Source organism: Mytilus californianus, unplaced genomic scaffold (assembly GCF_021869535.1).
Source record: "Mytilus californianus isolate M0D057914Y unplaced genomic scaffold, xbMytCali1.0.p SCAF_4, whole genome shotgun sequence".
Lineage (NCBI taxonomy): Eukaryota > Metazoa > Mollusca > Bivalvia > Mytilida > Mytilidae > Mytilus > Mytilus californianus.
In genome coordinates, this window is record NW_026262690.1 from 84,730,024 (window position 1) to 84,751,246 (window position 21,223).

The window sequence follows — 21,223 nt, forward strand, 5'->3', positions numbered from 1 at the left end:
ATTATTTACGCATCCTAATTTGAAATAACTGTTATACAGGGTTTGGCGCGCCAGGAAACATGTTTAACCCTGCTCTTTCTGCATGTGCCTGTCCCAAGTCAGGAGTCTGTAATTCAGTGTTTGTCGTTTGTTGCTGTTTATGATTTTGTTTTGTTCATTGTTTTGTACATAAATCAGGCTGATAGTTTTCTTGTTTGAAATATTTTACATTTGTTATTTCGGGGCCTATTATATGTGGTATGGGTTTTTCTCATTGTTGAAGGCCGTACGGTGACCTATAGTTGTTAATGTCTGTGTCATTTGGTCTCTTGTGGAGAGTTGTCTCATTGGCAATCATACCACATCTTCTTATTTTTATATTGAAGGCAGATTTTAGCTCAACTTACACATATTTTAACATTGATGGCAATGAAAAGTAAATAGTGATAATAAAAAAATAATGGAAAAACTTTATTTAGATTGTCATGGTTTACATCATAAATAGACACAAAAAGAGCTTAACTGAGCTTACAGTCAATAGTGGTCTCATCTTTCGAAAAATTAATCATTTGCAATAAATTCTGTTTTTGCAGTTGAAATCATTATTTTTTTTCCAAATGGAACAGTATTAGACTTGATATTACTGTGAATAAAATCTATAGTGAGCAAGGATCCCGAATTTTTTAATCTCACAATTTTGGTCCACTTGAGATGACTTGAAATTTGGGGTCTTTTTTTCAAACTGTTAACTTCACACGGCATCAACAAAGGCAGTTTTATTATCAGAGAAGCATTTTAAAACAAAAAAGAGTGCAAAATGTCTATTAAAAAAATCCAATCTCAATTAAATGACTGAAAATATTTCTGTAAAAAAAAATTTATAATATAAATCCCAATCATCCATTTCGGTCAGTGACCTTTCATATAAGGTCATGTCCGACAAATCTGACAGTTTCAGGACCCTTCATCATGAGTATTGTTATTTTAATTTTAAAATTTGCATTTTACTATCAAAATTACATACAGGCGAGACATATCTCTGTGTCAACAGTTTATATTTCAAAGTGATTTGTTGAACCAGATTTAATCATTATCTATCTTTCTTGAAATTTAATATTTGCTCTAAACACTTAAACAGGTGAAAAATAAATAATTTATATCATATGTATGATATCAAGTGTCACTGTCTACCTGAATCTTCAGTGGAGCTTGACAATTTGCAGTGTACTCTAAAAGGCATTTAAGGAAATTCGCTACTCAGTTTCAAAATAACAAGCTTTTCATAAAACTAGAATATATTGATAGGGGTCTAATAAAGGAACCAAAAGAGCGAAAAAAAATATAGGTCCGTGTGCTTGTTTTTGAGATATTAGCCATTGAAATTTTGGCGGGAAAATGTTCTCTCTTGGTTTTTCATAGCTTTATCATTGACAAGTTTAAGTTCTCACAAACTATTAAAAATAACAAAGATTTTATAAGACTTTTACAGATGCCTTATATTTATACATGTAAAAGATTTATAAAAAGTAAAATGGGGGTTAGTGGGCAAAATTTTTTAAGGCATTCAAATGGATAAAACCAGAGGATTCCGAAAATCTGACAAAAATTCCAAAACATGACAGGCGAACATCCCGATCCTTTTGTTTTTGAATTTTTGCCAGATATTCGGATTCCTCTGGATTTTATCCATGTAGTGTCATTAAAAAATTTTCCCCGCTAACCCCTACTTTTCTTTTTATAATTTTATTACTAATAGTTTAAAAAGCCTTATTTGAAAATCCTATAAAATCCTTGTTATTTTTTCATAATTTTTGAAAGAAAAAGGGTGTCAATGGTAAATGTAAGAAAAGTCTAGAGAGAATTATTTCCCGCCAAATTTTCAATGGCTTATATATCTAAAACAAGCACACGGACCCTACATTTTTTTCTGCTTTTTCAGTTCCTTTATTTACATACTATCAATTTATAATAGTCTTTTGAAAAGCTTGTTATTTTGAAACAGAGTAGCGAACATCCTTAATGTTAGATAAAATGTTGTTTTTTATATACAATCATAGATATATTTAAAAACTACCTCCAAGAAACATGGTTCGTTGCCTATTAGAATAAATGGAAAATATAGGTTCTACCACAATACCCTGTCGTTTATGATTTACGGCTAGATAATATTGGTAAAACTGTACTTAGCAGTGCCATGCTCACGATTGAGCGCGCTAAATTTGAAAATGCTATTTATAAATAAATTAAGTGGCAATTGGGCATACAATGGTCTATTTGCCAATTCCCGTAATTGATCCTGTAATTAGAGATCTATTTTTAAGTCTCTGTAGGAGGAGCATGCATTTTCATTGATAATGGAGAGCTACCGGAAAGAGCAAATTTATCTAAGCGTGATGTGTGTAACCTTCAAGTTTTTCAAATCTTTGAGGAACGCGGTGCGCGGGACATAGAAATACCGGGTGTCCGTCCGTCCGGTCTTGTTAGCGCTATCACATGTACAATTCTTGCCAGATTTTTATGAAATTTATATCATAGGTTTATATTAGCAATGTTTTGGACGAGTTCCAAAATCAGTGCTGATCAATTATTTTTAAAAGAGTTATCCCCCTTGGAAATATTGATTATATGGAAAATTGCATTGTTAGCGCTCTCATGTGTGCAATTCTTTGAAATATTAATTATAACGGAAATCGCATTGCATTTGCTCTGAAGCCTTCATTTCTCTAAGATATTTATAAAAAGTTTTAAAGAACAAAAAAAAAGTTTTTTTTTAAGTAATTGCCCTTGTACCTTGGATAGATAAAATATGTGCAATGCGGGGGACATTGGAACTCTGTTCTTTTATTACATTTTAATTTTTGTTAAGCTAAGAACAGCAGAAGCCCAATTTCGGCCAGTATAGAACCTGTCCAAGAATGACAAAGGGAAGCGATTTGTGTTAAAAATTTGTTATAACAGAATCAAATCGGTAATTGGTAAACAGACTATTGTGAGGATAACATTCCTTTTTGCGATATATGTATACAAGCAAAATCTAGGGAAATATTTAGTTCAAATAAAAGGTAGTCAAAAGTTGATACACCAAATACTATGTAAGTACTATGGTCGAAGGTTTCACTTTCACTCTAGGAGAGGGTACTGTATGAAAAGTTCGTTTAAACCAGTTCCTTGTATATAAGGGCATGTATTTTTGTACTTGATTTTTCTCCTACACATTCTCTGCTTCCAATAAATATTTTTCTCTTGTTGCCAGTCGCAATGCTGTAAGGAAGTTCAATTCCAAGGTCTGTACATTGAATGAATTTAATGCATAATGCATCATTGTTCAGGAGGTATAACATCCTGGTATTTGTGTCAATGACCAAAGCAGAGTTAAAGGATACTTTAGCTATGTCACAGGGTTTGAAAGGAAAGTCTTTGGTATTTATGTCCGGATGACCCTTGAATACACCCCTCATTGAATCATCCTGTCCTATAACCACAACTCGACCATTTCGATTTTCAGAGGTGCAGTCAATCACATATATTGTTCCTGTATGATCCGTGGTTATTTTGAATGGATAAGAAAACAAATTGTTGTTGTAAGTTTTAATATGGGTTCCTTCCATATCCATAACGATCACTTGTCTAGGTCCAATGATGGGAAATGCAGGTCCAAATTTGCGAACTCCAACTAATATCTTATCATCATGCGAAACATGAACACATTTTATAATATGTGGTGACACATTGTATTTTGAAATCAGCTGTTTTGGTTTTTTATGTTGAATAACTTTAAGAGTTGTTTCTAAGGTTGCCAAAAGTAGGTCATCATTTGATGTTATGGCCATATCATAAATCTTGATATCCTCCAAGGACTGGGTTGTTTTAAAAGAACTTTCACTCCATTTGACGTTATGTAACTTTTTAGATTGATAATCCCCTATCCAAAGTGAACCGTCAGCTTTGCAAGCAAGTTCATCAGTTGCCTTAAAGTTCGTTGTGTAGTGTTTTTCAACTTGAAAGCATCTATTAATGTTTTCATTGTGCCCATTGGTTGTTTCTTGTAAAGTTCCATGAGAGATAGTGCTAGGAGTGACTTCCCTTGGAACATATGATGGAAGATGAGTGTATGATGTATTGATAGGTCTTATTTTGGTGTTTGATGATTTCTTTATGTACTCAGCTGTTAAGAATACATCTTTTGCATCAAAGGAGTTTAAGACTTTGTTGTATTCTGTGTTTTTGATTTCTAGATTTTGAGTTTCCCTTTTTCCACGATCGTCTTCGTCTTTGATTGACGAAGTGAAAATATTCCATCTTAGGTCTAGATCACATAAGAGTTTTTTAGTATGCTTATCAATTAGATCTTTGAGATCTTGATCTCTCTGAAGAATCTTCTGTTTCTCTGCTTGAAATTTTTCATTTTCGTCAGATGTAAGAACTTCAAGAGTTGACATACCTGTTGCAAGATTTAAGACCTCTATATCAAGTTTATAATTAGTTTTCTTTATTTTATCTATGCCATGAAAGTAACCCTCTTTTATATCAACCACCTCATGTTTGGCTCTGTGATTTTTCTTAATGCACTTTTTACAAACGACGGTTTCACATGTTTTACAGAATCGTTGGCAGATTTTTTCTGGATGTTCTTTGCACATTATATTTGAAAGATCTTTTTCGATTTCCAGGTCTTTTATCTTAGCTATTCCGATATCCTCGATAGCAATGACCTTGTGTTCATCTGACGATCTTACTTTTTGATGAATTTTACAACATTTAGTACACAGATAAAACTCGCATTTTAAACATTTCCATTGAATTTTATTGTTTTCTTCACACAATTCACACATTTTTGGTGCTTGTGATGCCGAAGCCATGATGATAGATTTTGTTTTGTCACACCTTTCCCTTCTTGTAATACATTGTAATTACTGAATCATCCTTGAGCAGTTATGTCATATCTCTTTTAAAAATCTGAATAAATATTCTTTACTGATATGTACCTTGACATGAATGGAATTTTTGATCGTAAGGATTATCAAAGATAACCAATTTTAAAATTATTATTAGTAATTTTTGTTCCAACTTATTCTTCCTGTTGTATGTAATAAATTTCTAGTCCTTCTAGTACAATTATGCAAATATACCTCAGGTTGCAAACTATTTTTTAAATGCATTTAAAAAGTTATTCAACCTGTCTTTCTAACTAGGAGCTTTTATACTTAAAATTAAACACATTCAAGTGATGTATCAGTATGTTTAAAAACCATGATGGAAATTTAAAGTCCACATTATTTCACAGTTTTATGTGTTTTATTGTTGTTTTGTTTTATTTCTCTTTTTGGTACAGTGATTCATAATCAATAGCTAAATTTAAATTTCACAGAAAAAAGGTCTTATTTAAAAGTAGCTATTAATCATTGAAAATTCCCAAACCGATTATTTCAACAGTTTTCCAACTTTAGGTCCATGAGGAAGTTTTGGGGTAATCCTAAACATAGATGTTGCGTTTCTAGCTGCGTAGGCGTCAACAATTGTTAAGTTTTCTGCTTATGTCAGTTTGATTAGATAGTGATAGCTTGTGATAGATCAATGATATTTTCTATAAAGTTGCATTCCTATCAGTACATATCAGTTTGGCAACTATTTTGAAGCTCTGTCCCGTAAAATTTGAATTATAAAGCAATTTTAAATGTGAAGTTTTCTGCTTAAGTCAGTTTGATAGGAACTGCTTGTGATAGACAATGATATTTTCCATTTTTAAGGTCTCTTACATTATCCCATTTTCTTAAATACGAAGTAGTTCAAATAACTCCTAATTCATCTAATTTTGACACGCATCTCTATGTCATAGTCCAGCAACTTGAATCAATTACCAATGATGCTGTCCATCAGATTATCTTTTTCCGAATTTTCTGCTGACAGGCGAGACATATCTCTGGTTCAACAGTTTATTATAATGATAATTGATATGGCCATTTTAGGAAGTTGTTGTTGTGAGATAGCATACACATATGACTCGGCATATCTGTCTAGTACAAAGCAATGTATCTTCACGTTATAAGGGTGATATTATCCAGAATATACATGATTTGCTGCTGAATGATAGCTCCCTGTCATGCCTCGTTCACACGTACATTTAATTCGAATTGAGTTTGAATCGAATGTGAATCGAATTTGCTAATTGCGTTCACACACACTCTTCTTTTTTTAATTTTAATCGAATTCGAATTGACTAGTTCGCATTAGAAATGTGTTTTCGTTAGTGTGGATTAGTTAACTCGCTTCAATTCGAATTAAACTGTGGTGTGGACACTTTCTAAATTGTAGTTTGAATTACCCGAACAAGTGCTTGGACGGACAAATTAAAAGAATATTATCATTATTTCTTGAAATTAAAAAAGTAATGTTCACTAATAATTCGTGTCCGCAAAAATATCATAGGCGAAAACCATAATGACGTCATATGCAGCGTCATTACTGTCTCACGAACATTTCAACATCTGTTTCACAACGTTTTCATGTCCTAGATACTGCGAGACCGAATTATCAAGATAGGGGTCTTCTGTTGTTGGGAATTGATCAAGGCATAGTTAAAAACACCTAAGTTCCAAGCATATAGAATTAGCTGCGCCGGTCGCGCGTTTCGTCCATAAAAGACTCATCAGCGACGCGTTACCGAAATATTTGAAATAGGAGATCATTGGAGAAAGGGGCAGATAATGTTCGTAATATTCGGAAAATGTTCAGATGTTTTTTTAGTTTGCATGAATTAATGTAAAAAGACAATGCGCAGTGATCAAAATTTGCACAAAATACAAACATGTTAGACATGTAAATTTAATGTCTACAAATCTAATGAATCATTATCTATAGCATGTTAGAAATTTTCATTGTTAAAGTTTCTGAAATCTTCTATATGAAAATCATACACAACTTCAATCCAGTCGATATTGAGTCCTATCGAGAAAGTGCAAAATTCAACATTTTACTGACAAAAGTATGTATTGATCGATCAACGCCATACAATTATTTGACAAAAATGTCGTGGAAAGTTCATTAAGTGTTTCAATTCACTTCAAACGGCTAATCAGGGGAGATTATTACACCATCTCCGTTACGTTGTTGTTGTTTTTTTTGGGGGGGGGGGGGGGGGGTGGATTACTTTGCGTAATCTCATATAAACATCTATATTTAAGGATAGTTTTCAAATTCTTTAATGCAAAAAAATAAGAGATGAAAGAATCGTACAGGTAAAAATATTACAGCCTTTTGAGATCCTGCCTTTCTATTTCAAATTTGATCCAAGAACCCTCCAAAAAATCAAATGGTCGTTCCCTAAAGAAGAAGTTTTTTAAGAAGTGATAAATCTGGGCAAAATTTGTCTAGACATTATAATTACTTATAATGGTTATATATTTTCAGTTTGGCAAATCATCCTGATAAGGTGAGAATAGCCACTGGGCAAGTTGCTGGCCATGACAGAAAGGATTCTAAGTTAGTATTTTACCATATATATATATTTTTACAAAATTTCGTTGATTATTTTTGGTTGAATTTTCCTAATACATTTTTTTTCTATATTTCATGGACTTTTTAATGGTTGAAGAAAGTTATGTTTCTAAATACTTAATTTCAGGAATCTACCCTTTACTCCTGTCGAGTTATCCAGAAAGGACAATGTATTATGTGAAGGGTTCATTTTTCTGCACCTTGCATATTCAAATAGCAAGCGCTAGCATTTCCAGATTTTGTGGTGTTCTGTAAAAATTAACATAGTGTAGGGTAAACTTTCATAAGGGTCCTTACAAACATCGGTATATTGCTGGGTCTTCCAAGTGCTCCACGAAACCTCTTTCTAAATTATTAACATCTATTTTATCAGCAATCAAAGCCGGGCTCCAAAAATATTGTGAAACTGCCTATTCTAGAGGTGGCGTGAATCAGATGTGGATACTAAAAAATTCCAAAGATCTTTTAGAGTACATACAATCTAAGACTCTCTTATCTTGCAATAGTATTAAAACATTTGACTTTTCTACACTTTACACAAGTATTCCCCATTCCAAACTAAAAGACAAATTGAAAGAGTTGGTATTACTTTGTTTCATTAAAAAGAATGGCGAACGTAGATACAAGTATCTTGTCTTTTGGAGGGATAAATCCTACTTTGTAAAGAATCACTCTGATTCAAACAAAAAATTCTCTGAAACTGACATTATCAAGATGCTTGATTTCTTGATCGACAACATATTTGTTACGTTTGGAGGACGTGTTTTTCAACAGACTGTCGGAATTCCAATGGGAACCAATTGTGCCCCTCTTCTTGCCGACTTGTTTCTTTATTATTATGAGGCTGCCTTCATTCAGGAACTTCTTAGGAAGAAAGATAAGAAGTTAGCAATATCCTTTAACTCTACGTTCCGCTATATAGATGATGTTCTCTCACTAAATAATACCAAATTTGGTGACTATGTTGAACGAATCTATCCCATCGAACTAGAGATAAAGGATACTACAGATACAGTTAAGTCTGCCTCATATCTTGACTTACATCTAGAAATTGACAATGAGGGTCGGTTGAAAACAAAACTTTACGACAAAAGAGATGATTTCAGCTTCCCAATTGTGAACTTTCCATTTCTATGTAGCAACATTCCAGCAGCGCCTGCATACGGAGTATATATCTTCCAATTGATACGATATTCCAGGGCTTGTGTTTCCTATCATGATTTCCTTGATAGAGGATTGCTGCTCAAAAGGAAGCTATTAAGCCAAGAGTTCCAAATGGTGAAGTTGAAATCATCCCTTCGTAAATTTTACGGACGCCATCACGAGTTGGTTGACCGTTATGGAATAACCGTTTCACAGATGATATCGGATATGTTCCTTATGTCGTAACTACAATACCCTTCCCTTTTCACGTATGTGACTTACCGAATTAGACTATTTATCGGATTTGTAATAACATAAGCAACACGACGGGTGCCACATGTGGAGCCGGATCTGCCTACCCTTCCGGAGCACCTGAGATCACCCCCAGTTTTTGGTGGGGTTCGTGTTGCTTAGTCTTTAGTTTTCTATGTTGTGTCATCTGTACTATTATTTGTCTGTTTGTCTTTTTATTTTTGGCCATGGCGTTGTCAGTTTGTTTTCGATCTATGAGTTTGACTGTCCCTCTGGTATCTTTCGTCCCTCTTTCATAGATGGGATGCTTTTCAAATTTAGTTGGAAGTAAAGTAGTTGCACATTGTTCAAGGCTTATTTTGATATTAGAAGACACAAAATTGTGAAAACTTCACACAGATTTTATCCAATTTTTTACTAATATTATGAAAGTTTTATGAAACTTGGACAGTTATTTCTTTTTGATCAAGAGATAAATTCTGGAGTTAAATTTTGAAATATGTTTTTATTCATTTTGCCAACTTTGAAGATTGCAGATAACATTTAAGTACAGTCTAGGTTTTAAGTTTTTGTTAGACATGAACATCTACATCTATGTTAGATGGAATCAAAAGATCATCCTGAGCAAATTTTGATTTTGATTTTTTAGTCCCCTAACGACGAAGTCGAAGGGGACTTTAGGTTTGCACTCTGTCTGTCTGTTTTCCACACTTTTTTTCTTCGTGCTTGAAGATATTGATTTGATATTTGGTATATAGTTTTATCATTACACGTTACAGATCAAGTTCGAATTTTGTTCTGGTCTGATGATTTTGTGCAGAGTTATGGTCCTTGGACTTAGAAAAATTTACTCAAATAATCAGTTTTCCTCACTTTTTTCGTCATGCTTATAGATATTGATTTGATAATTGGTATATAGTTTTATCATTACAAGTTACAGATCAAGTTCGAATTTTGTTCCGGTCTGATAATTTTGTGCAGAGTAATGGTCCTTGGACTTAGAAAATTCACCCAAATAATCAGTTTTCGGCCTTTTTTTGTCATGCTTAAAGATATTGATTTGATAATTGGTATATAGTTGTATCATGATAAGTTACAGATCAAGTACAAATTTTGGTTCGGTCTGATGATTTTGTGCAGAGTCATGGTCCTTGGACTTGGAAAATTCACTCAAATAATCAGTTTTCCACACTTTTTCGTCATGCTGGATGATATTGACTTAATATTTGTTATATAGTTTACAACATGACAAGTTATTGATCAAGTTAGCATTTTGTTCCAGTACAATGAATTTTTTAACCAGTAGGGGACTATGTATTGCCATGCAATACTCTCAGAATGCCTATCTTATTAATTTTTACGTATTTTTACTGATAAATGGACTTATTTTTTCGGCAGTCAACATTGCACATTTACAATTAAAGAAAAAGCCACAAAGACATAAGGTTCTGTGAAATCCTTTTAAGATATTGAGTAAAAAAAACTATCATTTGAATAAAGAAAAAAACCTTTCTGTTTCCTAAAATTGACTTGTAATGGGAACAGATCATTTCTCTTTACTCAGTACCTCATTTTAGTTCCTGTTCTGTACTTTGACTTTGCTACTTTCCACAAAAGAAACTATTAGGGTCTTTGCATCGGAATTAAACATATTTATTCTAAAAACAGTTGTTGGCATGACACGGGTTATGTTTTTTCTCATATATTATATGACGGTATAATACTAAACCCCTAACAGGAGGGATTGTGCCTGATATTCATATGATGAAGACATAATCTTTCAATCAGTTTAATTGAGATCTGGAGCTGGCATGTCAGTAACTGCTAGTAGTCTGTTGTTATTTATGTATTATTGTCATTTTGTTTATTTTCTTTTGTTTCCTATTCTGACATCGGACTCGGACTTCTCTTGAACTGAGTTTTACTGTGCGTACTGTTGTACGTTTGTTTTTTCTACATTGGCTAGAGGTATAGGGGGAGGGTTGAGATCTCAAAAAACATGTTTAACCCCGCCGCATTTTTGCGCCTGTCCCAAGTCAGGAGCCTCTGGCCTTTGTTAGTCTTGTATCATTTTTAATTTTAGTTTCTTTTGTATAATTTGGAGTTTGGTATGGCGTCCATTATCACTGAACTAGTATACATATTTGTTTAGGTGCCAGCTGAAGGACGCCTCCGGGTGCGGGAGTTTCTCGCTGCATTGAAGACCCATTGGTGGCCTTCGGCTGTTATCTGATCTATGGTCGGGTTGTTGTCTCTTTGACACATTCCCATTTCCATTCTGAATTTTATTAGTACCTTTTTTTTCTGGAAAGGATATCTCTTTTCTTAGTTACTTATATTTCATGTTTAGATGATTCTTCTTAGTTGCTTAGTTATATTTATATTCTTTGCTTTACTTCTTTACTTTGCTCCTTGTAACATGCAAATTGATATTTCAATTTTATAACAATTTTCCTTATGTTTTAATATTTTTTTATTTCATGTTCAGAAAAAGAAAGAAGAGTTTGATAAAAAGGTAAACAGCACATGAGTGCACATATAATATTGTTTGTCACCTTTGTTTACACATTTGTATTAGCACATATGTAAATCCAGGAATTATAGTATGTTATACATGTAATATTGTTTGTCACCTTTGAGTATACATTTGTAATAGCACATGTGTAGACTAGAGAATAAATTTATGTTAGATGCATGATGCATGTGTGTGTTTGTTGATGTGTTTAAAAAATGGAACACTGGAGTCATTTAAAAGAACATGTATCACACTGAATAACAAGGTTAAAAGGTCAAAGATAAAGTTTCCAACATGACATAGGCAAAACGTAAACAATATACATTGATTGTGGTTGCATGCAGTTATTTATCTCTCTATGGCAAACAGTCGCAGAGGGGAGTTTTATTTATCATTATACATCAATACTAACAAAGGTGTGAATACATTCTGAAACAAATGCTCAGAAAAGTGTAATTATTGTTTATTGTTATAGCTTAAAGCTCAAAGCTCATCTTTAAAAGTTTTTCTTGTCAGATTTGCTTGAATTTGTTCGAAAGTCATTTAAAAATTCTTGTGCTGGAATGAGATTTGTAGGGGTCACCTGGCTTGATAGAAATGCTGCATTGTACATTATTTCTTTGATTTTATATCAGATTTTCAATAATATATTCATTTAGGCAAAAGCTGAATGTCCAGTCTTATCTTTTTTGTAGATCTGTATTAGCTGAATAATGACGACCAACAAATTGTTTCTAAACTTTTATTTTAACTTTGAGTTTTGTTTTCATAAAAGCTGTATACATTCAGTACCTGTATGTAACAAAACTTAGGAAGTCTACAAGTCTTTAACATAATATAAATGGTTTTTTTTCTCTGAAATTTCCCTAATTGACACTATTCAAGCATTAACCCTAATGTTTAGTTTTACTTTTCAGCCTCATGTGCGTATCAGGCACTCTACTAGTCTGAACACACTGCATGTCATTGGGATAGGGGACTTTGTCAGATCTGTCTGCTGCTTGTCATTTTCAAAACAGGTAAGATTTGTTTTCATTTTGACCAAAGACGAATAAGAACTATTCCCTACATTTGGTGCACTTCTAAGTTCCTTAAGACTCAACAATTAGGTTGTGCTATAGAAACACTCAATGAAAAGAAATTAGATATTGCAGGATTGTTCTTTGTTATTTTACCAAGTGTTGTTACTCTTGTGGTAATTAGTGTACCAGTTTAGCTACCAACAAAAAGTTTTTGAATCTCTGAAAATCATGCAGAAACATCTTCTGGGTGTTTTCACTTTTGTGCTGATCAGCTGATCAACATGGCCACTATTTTTGACTAAGAAATTTATTTTTATCCTTCAATAATTTAATTTTGGATGTAACACGTCTTCTGATTGGCAGAACGTTTTTTGTCTATCAGCTCATAGACATAATTTTGTCATGTGACCGTGACGTCATCTACTTTTTTTCATGATTACCTCCTTTAAAAAATGTGGTGCACACTTTTAATAACCCGCTACACGGGTTTTTCAGTGTGCACCACATTTTTGATGCTATTTCGAATAGACAAGAAAAAATATTACAGTCATTCCTTAAGTAAAAAAAAAATAGAATTTATTTATTTGAGGAGGGGGTGGGGGGCAGTCTAAATAACTGAAAAAGAAATATGAAATATAAACCCTTCTGAGATATTATTGAAAGAAAAAAAGGTTCCATGACAAGCAGATACAAGACAATATTGAATCTAGTAGGATCATTCTTTTGATGTGTATTTAGAGCCATAGGACACAAAGGTCATATTTGATGGTTTCATGCAAATGTTAAGTTTTCTAATCTTATCATTTTTAAGACACAAAATCTCCTTATAGTTATGATTGATTTGTTGAAGAGAAAAAAAAAGCATTGTAATAAAACAAATTTATAACAAGTTGCAATTAGAATTTAAAACAGAATTATTTTATTGTAAGAAATGCTTGGCCTTTAATCAACCACAGAAAACCAGTCATTATTTTAAGTAACTGTTTTAACATATAACAGGATGGCGGAGCTAAATTGTGTGTTGTTGATGAAAGTAATGAACATGAACTGTTTGTTTGTTTACGATGTTGAGAAAGGTCGCAAGCTGGCTAATACTAAAGTAGGTATTCTGAAAAATTGTTCTATATTGTATGAATAAGTGGGATTATAAATGTAAATACTGTAAATTCAGAACTTTTTGTGATGTTTTTATTATTTTTGAAAATGCGATTGGATAGGTTTTGGAAAATGAAACTTGCATTCTATACCATGTATATTTTGATGGTATGGTTTGTTTGCAGCATTTTCTGATATCCTAATGATTTATCCCGCATTTTTGTCCTTTTTCCAACAATTGCAATAATAAAACACACAAACATTTCTGAATAGACAGTATATGATTACATTTTTTACAATTTTTATAGTTTTAATATAGTAGTAAAGCTTAAATTTCGGCTCATTTTGAAAGAAGCATAGAATTATTGAGAGTTTGCATTCATTCAATAAAAACAACTGTATAGCAAGGGAAAACATATCATTCAATGATATAGAATAGACTAAAAATATATTGTTAACTGATATCATTTTTGGAAAAGTTTTAATACAATAATTGAATATCAAAATTCTTGGAAAAGAAAACATATTGGGATGAATGGTTATAGGAAAACTTGAGAAATAGAAGTCATAGAAATTAATGCTTAAGTTTGTTATATAGCATCAGTAGTAACAGTGGTGCCTAAACAGCAGTCAGTCATATTGTTGAAATGTTTGAAGTATGGGAATATTTATGTTATCCTCTAAAAAGTTATGTACAGGATTTTTTATTTTTCATTCTTTGGTATGTGTTGGTCAAAAATTGGGTTAAAGCGATCAGATCATGTATGATTTAGGGTTGAATTTTTTCTTGTATATGAACTGTGCTACTGCATGTCACTGAGTATTGATATTTTGTTAAATAACACATTTCTAATATACTTTTATACTACTTCAAATTTTCTTCTTTGAAAATATGTCATCACTTAATAATATTTTCAGAAATTGTGAGAGAATTAATCTAATAATTGCTCCAGCCATTTATTATAAATAACACTGTAAATGATTTTAAATTTTTTTTCGAAAAGAGCATTACATGTACACTAGTTTGTGTTTTGATTTTTTGTGTTTTCTCAACTAAGTATCGTTAATTTTTAGTTCATTTTATTCATGATTTGACTTACTTTTTAGGGGAGCCAAGATCCAGTATTAGCAGTTGAATTTCACCTATCAGAACCAAATAGCATTATAGATGTAGGCAAAGGACACATACATTTCTGGACTTTAGAATCTGGGAAACTGACTAAAAAAAGTGGCGTGTTTGACGTAAGTCATTGCGTGTATGATGTAAGTCATTAGGTGTTCTTTTCCAGAAAAACTTTATAGTTCACTGCCCAATTGACAGCAAACTAAATAAATTTTGCAGCAGAATTTCATTACAGTCATCAAAAGTTGTGCCTCTTTAAGGTATACATTTTTGAACCCACTCTTACATGGTTTATGTTATGTACATAAATCTTGATAGATTGTTTCATCAAAATATACATATATGCATATAGATATAAAAATTTCAATTCACAGCCACTTTTGTGATAACTATGCAGCATGCTCAGAAAGGAAAATGCATTGATAAAAAAATATTTAAGTGGCATTGTATTCAAGTTTTATTCACTATACAACAAAAAGAAGAAAATCTTTGATTTTCATTTAAAACATGCAAACTTTTTCATTTTTAATGTCCATAACCCTCTCAGGAAATTTCTTTATCATATATATCTATATATCATTTGATGTATAGGTTGAAACGTTTGTCAAAAATGAGAAAAAATGTTTAGAGAGTTCAAACCATATTCTAGTATTTTGTTTTGGATCTTTATACTTTCTTTTCTAAGAGAAATCTAGTCAATTTCTAAAATAATTTCAAACAACTATATGATCTGTACATATTTGATAAAAAGACCAGGAAATTATTACTTTATTGAAAAGCATGTTACGCTCATATAGGTCAATGACTAATGAACAATCAACGAAAACAATATATATTAGTCTTGCAATCATCATATTTATGTTAGATATATAAATTCAGATATGTTTTCAGGGATTCCCTGTCATCAGTCTTAGTGACTTTTTTTAAAAAGGAGCCTACTTTGTAGGCATCCTGTTTTGTTTCAGGATTAAGAATTTGTTTTAATTTATGTAAAAAATCAATGTTATCAGACATTTGTTCGTTGAAAATACATTCCAAAAAGAAATGGAACTGGTCTTCAACTTATACATAGTCTAAAATCTAGCGGAATTTTTCTGTATCTACCAGTATTTTTTTGTATCTACCAGTTTCTGGTGCTAAACAGTAATCAGTAATATGAAAATTAACGAATAAATTTTCTTTGTTCAAAGTTTTGGGTAAGTAAAAATGGTTTAAGGTTATTAGTTTTCCTTATTTTGTTAAACAGTTGGAGTTTTATACTATTCCCTTCTTTTTGTTATCATTATATGAATTTTCATGGGAGTTTTTCTTTAACTTATTATTTTGCTTTTTTTAATTTCTACAAATATTTTCATTATCAATTTTGATTATTATTATTATTGCTTACATTTCAAACATAGGAATACCATGAATATATGCCTGAATTATGTAAGGTTTTTGCCAAATTTAGTAGTGTGTTTTATGTAGACTATTTTCAGAGGACCAACTTTTGACTCCAGAGTATATTTTGAAAGGTTACCTGCTCTATGGTTGGACATTCTGGTACTCGGTCAAGTAAAAGCAACTAAAAGAAGTAAAATCTGTGCAATTTGGGCTTAAAATTAAACTGCTTTCCGATGATTTTGTTGTATATAGAAAACATATGACATTTTTCCCCCCCAACATTGCACTGATTGTAAGCTTGATTTTATATATTTTAGTTACACTTACTTGACTGAACACAGAGTAGGTAACCTATTGGAAAATTATATACTCCTGAGCCAAAAGTCAGTAATATGAAAATAGTATTTAAAAGTATGCTTTCTTCACTTGATTATGTAGCATTATTGAGTAAGGAAGAAGGGATAATCTTTGAAACGAAATTTAATTTTCCAAAATGTGCACAGGGTATCCTGATCTGAATCCCTAGGAGAAATTGGCCATGACAGAGTGGGTAAGTAAAATCTGGATCTGATTCCCGTGGTGCATTATCCTCAGTGGATATCGGATCGAGATTTTTCTTAAGAATTGCACTAAACAAAGTGTATTTCCTCCTCGGGGATTCTGAACCCTCAGTGGATTTCTGATCGGGATACCCAGTGTGAAAATGTGGTGATTGTGTGTGGATATGTTGTCTTAGCTAGTCAATGCTGTTAAAGTATGAACTAGGATGAATTACAAATCATTAAATATTTCTGTTTTACTGTTGGTCCACATCAATATTGTTTTGAATTTAGATTTACTGGTTTACCATCATCTCATTGTTAAAAAAAATTAACAGTTTTGTGCAGTCAACATTACACTTTTACATTGACAGCAGCAAAAGCAGGCCAGAAACAGGGTTAAATGGAACCCTTGACAATTGTTTTTAGATAGTTTGCTTGCACGACCAAATATATAAATATAACAACCAAAAGTATCTTGTACAAAAATAACCTGGGCTCAACACCCAGACTTTATTTTGCATGTCAAAGCAAAAAAAAAATAAGGAAGCCAATTTTGAGCTCATACTTAAATTAACAGTATTGTACATGTGCAGAAGTAAACAATAATTAATTCTACTCAATTGTAAATTAAATTTTTTTTATAATTTATGGTGAAAAAAAGAATTTTGTTTCATTCTTTAAAATTGAGATTGAACAACAAATCATGTTTTTACACATCTCTTTAATTGAAATAAGAATAAGAACATACTGATAATATATAAAAAAAAGAGGAAGCATTCCAGGTACTAATTTTTTGTTAGAAATGCATATGATATGTTAAGATGATTTTGAATATTAAAATTGAGTTTTTTTGGGGCAAAAAAAGCCTAAATCAAGATCTGTATTTTTTTAATTGATGAAAAATACCATGCACTTGTAATGTAGAAATCATCCATGTTGAATTCTGTTGTTTAGATGGATCCCGTTTAGCTCTTGGTTCCAGGGACAATTTTATATATGTTTATGATGTCGAGGGTGGAGGACAGAAATATAATCGTATTGGTCGATGTCATGTAAGTGGATATATAAGTTATTATCATATAAAGTGTTGTTTGAAATACCAAAATATTTGAATTGCAAAAAAAAGTTATCACCCGAAGTAGAGAAATAAACCTGCATTTAATAAAAAAAAACACTAATATTAAAATTAAAATATTTTTTTATGACTTAAAAGCATTGATATAAATGAAATCATATTGTAATTAGTAAAAAAAAATCCATTAAGTTTGAATTGCCAATGTTTTGGATACCTCATTTTTATTCAGAATGAAAAATATAGTACGTGTATTGACCTTAAAAGAGACGGCAGTGATGGTCGAAATTAGCAAACAAGATTTCAACTCTTAACAAAAGATAACTTATCGTATATAAATTACCCATTTGAATACTAATTACAGGGACATAGTAGTTTTATTACACATATTGACTGGTCAGCTAATGGAAAATATATATAAAGTAACTCAGGAGATTATGAAGTTCTGTTCTGTAAGTACTTTTATGAGGGTCAGGATGGATGGTCCTTCATTTCTGTATTCTTTTTTTTTCTCTATCCTTTATATTTTTTGCCCGTTATTCTGCACTTTTTTCCCATTATTCTGTAAACCCCAACCCGACCATCTTTTATTGTGTTTTTTCCATATTGAATATATTCTTAACAAATGCTCTTGAAAGTTTTTTAAAATTTTAATGGTAAAGATACCAATGCTCTCTGAAACAAACTAATGCTTTTAAGCAAGGCTAGTCTGAAACAAACTAATACAAACAAGCATGGCTAGTCTGAAACAAACTAATGCAATCAAGCAAGCCTAGTCTGAAACAAACTAATGCAATCAAGCATGGCTGGTCTGAAACAAACCAATGCAATCAAGCATGGCTAGTATGCAACAATTACATTTATTTTTATTTGAATCGTGTAAGATAAATTTTTCTGAGCTACTGTATTTAATCATGTTTTATATTTGATTTGTGGTTTTTGTTACTGTCCTGTTTTTCAAAATAATGGAATTTTAATCAGTCTAATTACTAATGAAATGTTTCAATGATTTGCCTTAATCTTTCAGGGAACATACCCAGTTGTCAGCAAGAGACCTCATCTTCCTCATTAAGAGATGTTGAATGGGCTTTACAAAACTGTACCTTGTCGCTTGCCATTGCAGGTAAATATATAATGGTAAAGGACCAATACATAAATGTTGTTGCTTAAATCCTCTTTCAAACTCTGAGGCATTCTGGGTAATATTTTATAGTCATACCCCAGAACATTGCTATTGGTTAACCACATACTAAACAATGGTGATACAACCTATGATGTGCTGTTATTTTCATATTAGTTAAGACCAATGAAATTACTCATACTAGATTCGTTTCTGAATAGCCAAGTTGAAAATGTTTTGGTATATTGATTGGTCTGAAGGTCATTTTAAAGAATGCTGAGACTGCAATGCCGACCAAGTGAGACCCTGATGGGAAGTTAAGGTCGTTAAACACCTCTAGTAACATAATATTTGAGGTAAAAAAATAATTTTCTACTTAGATATAGGAAGATGTGGTATGAGTGCCAATGAGACATCTCTCCATCCAAGTTACAATTTATAAAAGTAAACCATTATAGGTCAAGGTACGGCCTTCAACACGGAGCATTGGCTCTCCGAACAGCAAGCTATAAAGGGCCCCAAAAAATTACTAGTCTAAAACCATTCAAACTGAAAAACCAACGGTCTAATCTATATAAAAACGAGAAACGAGAAACACGTATGAACTACATAAACAGACGACAACTACTGTAATCAGATTCCTGACTTAGGACAGGTGCAAACATTTGCAGCGGGATTAAAACTTGTTCATTATGATATTACTACTTGTTTTGGTTTTGTTGTTTTTTCCATTGTAAAATAATCTGTAAACTTTAACCAACTAAAGTCTATGTCCTCACACTATTTCAGTGCCAAGAAAGATATGTTTTGATTTCGTAGCATTGTCTTATCCATTATGTACATAAAAATAAATTCCAAATGAATCTCTCTGCTTTTGTGTACTTGGTGACAAATAAATTTCTTTTATTGTTATGTTCATACATCATGCCTTTTGTTGTCCCTTGCGTTACGCGTTGCAGGGGATATGGAAATACCGGGCGTCCGTTTGTGTGTCCGTCCGTCGGTACGTCCGGTCTTGTTAGCGCTCTCACAGGTACAATTCTTGCCAGATTTTTATAAAACTTATACTATAGGTTAAAATCAGCAATATCTCGGACAAGTTATATAATGGTGGACGATCGACTTTTTTTTTAAAGAGTTATGCCCCTTGGAAATATTAAACTTATGGAAAATGGCCTCGTTAGCGCTCTCACTGGTACAATTCTTGCCAGATTTTTATAAGACTTATACTTTAGGTTAATATCAACAATATATCGGACAAGTTCTATAATGGTGGACGATCGACTTTTTTTTAAAGAGTTATGCCCCTTGGAAATATAAAATATGTGCAACCTGTGGGACATTGGAACTCTGTTCTTTTATTTGAATTGTTTGACGTTTTGTCATGCCTTTATAGCTTTCTAAACGGTATGGGTTTATTAATAGATATGTAACATTTGATAAATGTTTCTAGGAATCTGGCCAAGAGGTGCTGATGGAACTGACATAAACAACTGTGCAAGAGCCAATAAAAAACCACTACTGGTATCAGCTGATGATTTTGGCAAGGTGAATCTGTTCAAGTATCCATGTAGTCAGCCTAAGGTAATTAATGTTTCTCGACTTGAAAAAAAAATCAGCATAAGGTCATTAGCCCAAAACTTCTGTAAAGTTCTATATTTGGGAGATGCTAAACATTTTCCTCACATCATGGTTTATAGTCTCATAAAGTAATGTATCTGAGTGGAGTTTTCAAATTTCAAACTTGCAAGTTTAAAAAAATAAGATTCATGTGACATTGAATATTAAAAGCTTTTCTTCTGAATATTACTAGTGATACAGAAAAAACAACACATTGTTACATAAGAATTGAAATATTTGCAACATTTTAATTTGAATACATTGTATTTCATGAAAAGGCAAAGTATTGCATGACTTAACATTTTTGTTGTTCTTTTTTCTTCAGACACAATGTCAGTCCTTCAAAGCTCTCAGTAGTCATGTGACCAACGTAGCCTTCCTGTTTGATGATTCTCGTGTGCTGTCAACAGGAGGCAATGACATGTCTGTGATGCAGTGGCAGATAGTGGCAGCTGATAACGATTGAGAACCAAAGTTAGTGCTGGGACACACCGGACCTTGTTATACAGTACCTTTTTATGCTTAACATAAAACACCCGTATGATCAGTGACAGTTACAATGGAATCTTTGTATAGGAACTGGTGTCTTGCTATTAAAATTGAAATTTAACTTTTTTGATACATTTATTGTTATTTCACTGTATTTATTGCAACACGCATGGTTTGTGATCAGAGAAAATTATTATACAATCTTTGTAGGACAGTTTTGTTTCCTTCCTTTAATTACTGAATATATGAATCTTTTATTGTTATTTCTTTTAATTGAATGGTTACCACTCTTAATGTTTGTGATCAGTGACTGTAATAATGGATTTGTTACTTATTGATAGTTTTTCTTCTACACACTGACTTATAATTCAGTG

General features: G+C 32.2%; 2 protein-coding genes across 2 annotated transcripts in view; one reads left to right on the forward strand and one right to left on the reverse strand.

Moving 5' to 3' along the window:
• The window catches only part of LOC127738752 (echinoderm microtubule-associated protein-like 2), a 107,469-nt gene extending 86,503 nt beyond the window's left edge, over positions 1–20,966 (forward strand). Inside the window, exons 21-22 of the mRNA XM_052250102.1 lie at positions 20,194–20,324; positions 20,686–20,966. Coding sequence (XP_052106062.1) covers positions 20,194–20,324; positions 20,686–20,826 — 272 coding nt within the window. The 3' untranslated portion in view covers positions 20,827–20,966. The remainder of the gene's footprint in view (positions 1–20,193; positions 20,325–20,685) is intronic.
• Positions 1,972–5,097, reverse strand: LOC127738757 (uncharacterized). Its single transcript, XM_052250112.1, has one exon. It carries the CDS (start codon positions 4,836–4,838, stop codon positions 3,135–3,137), a length of 1,704 nt encoding a protein of 567 aa, XP_052106072.1. The 5' UTR covers positions 4,839–5,097; the 3' UTR covers positions 1,972–3,134.
• Positions 20,967–21,223: the final 257 nt, after the last annotated feature.

Bases quoted from the DNA above. Each gene is read 5' to 3' on its own strand.
- LOC127738757 (XM_052250112.1), bottom strand. From the start codon at position 4,838: ATGGCTTCGGCATCACAAGCACCAAAAATGTGTGAATTGTGTGAAGAA.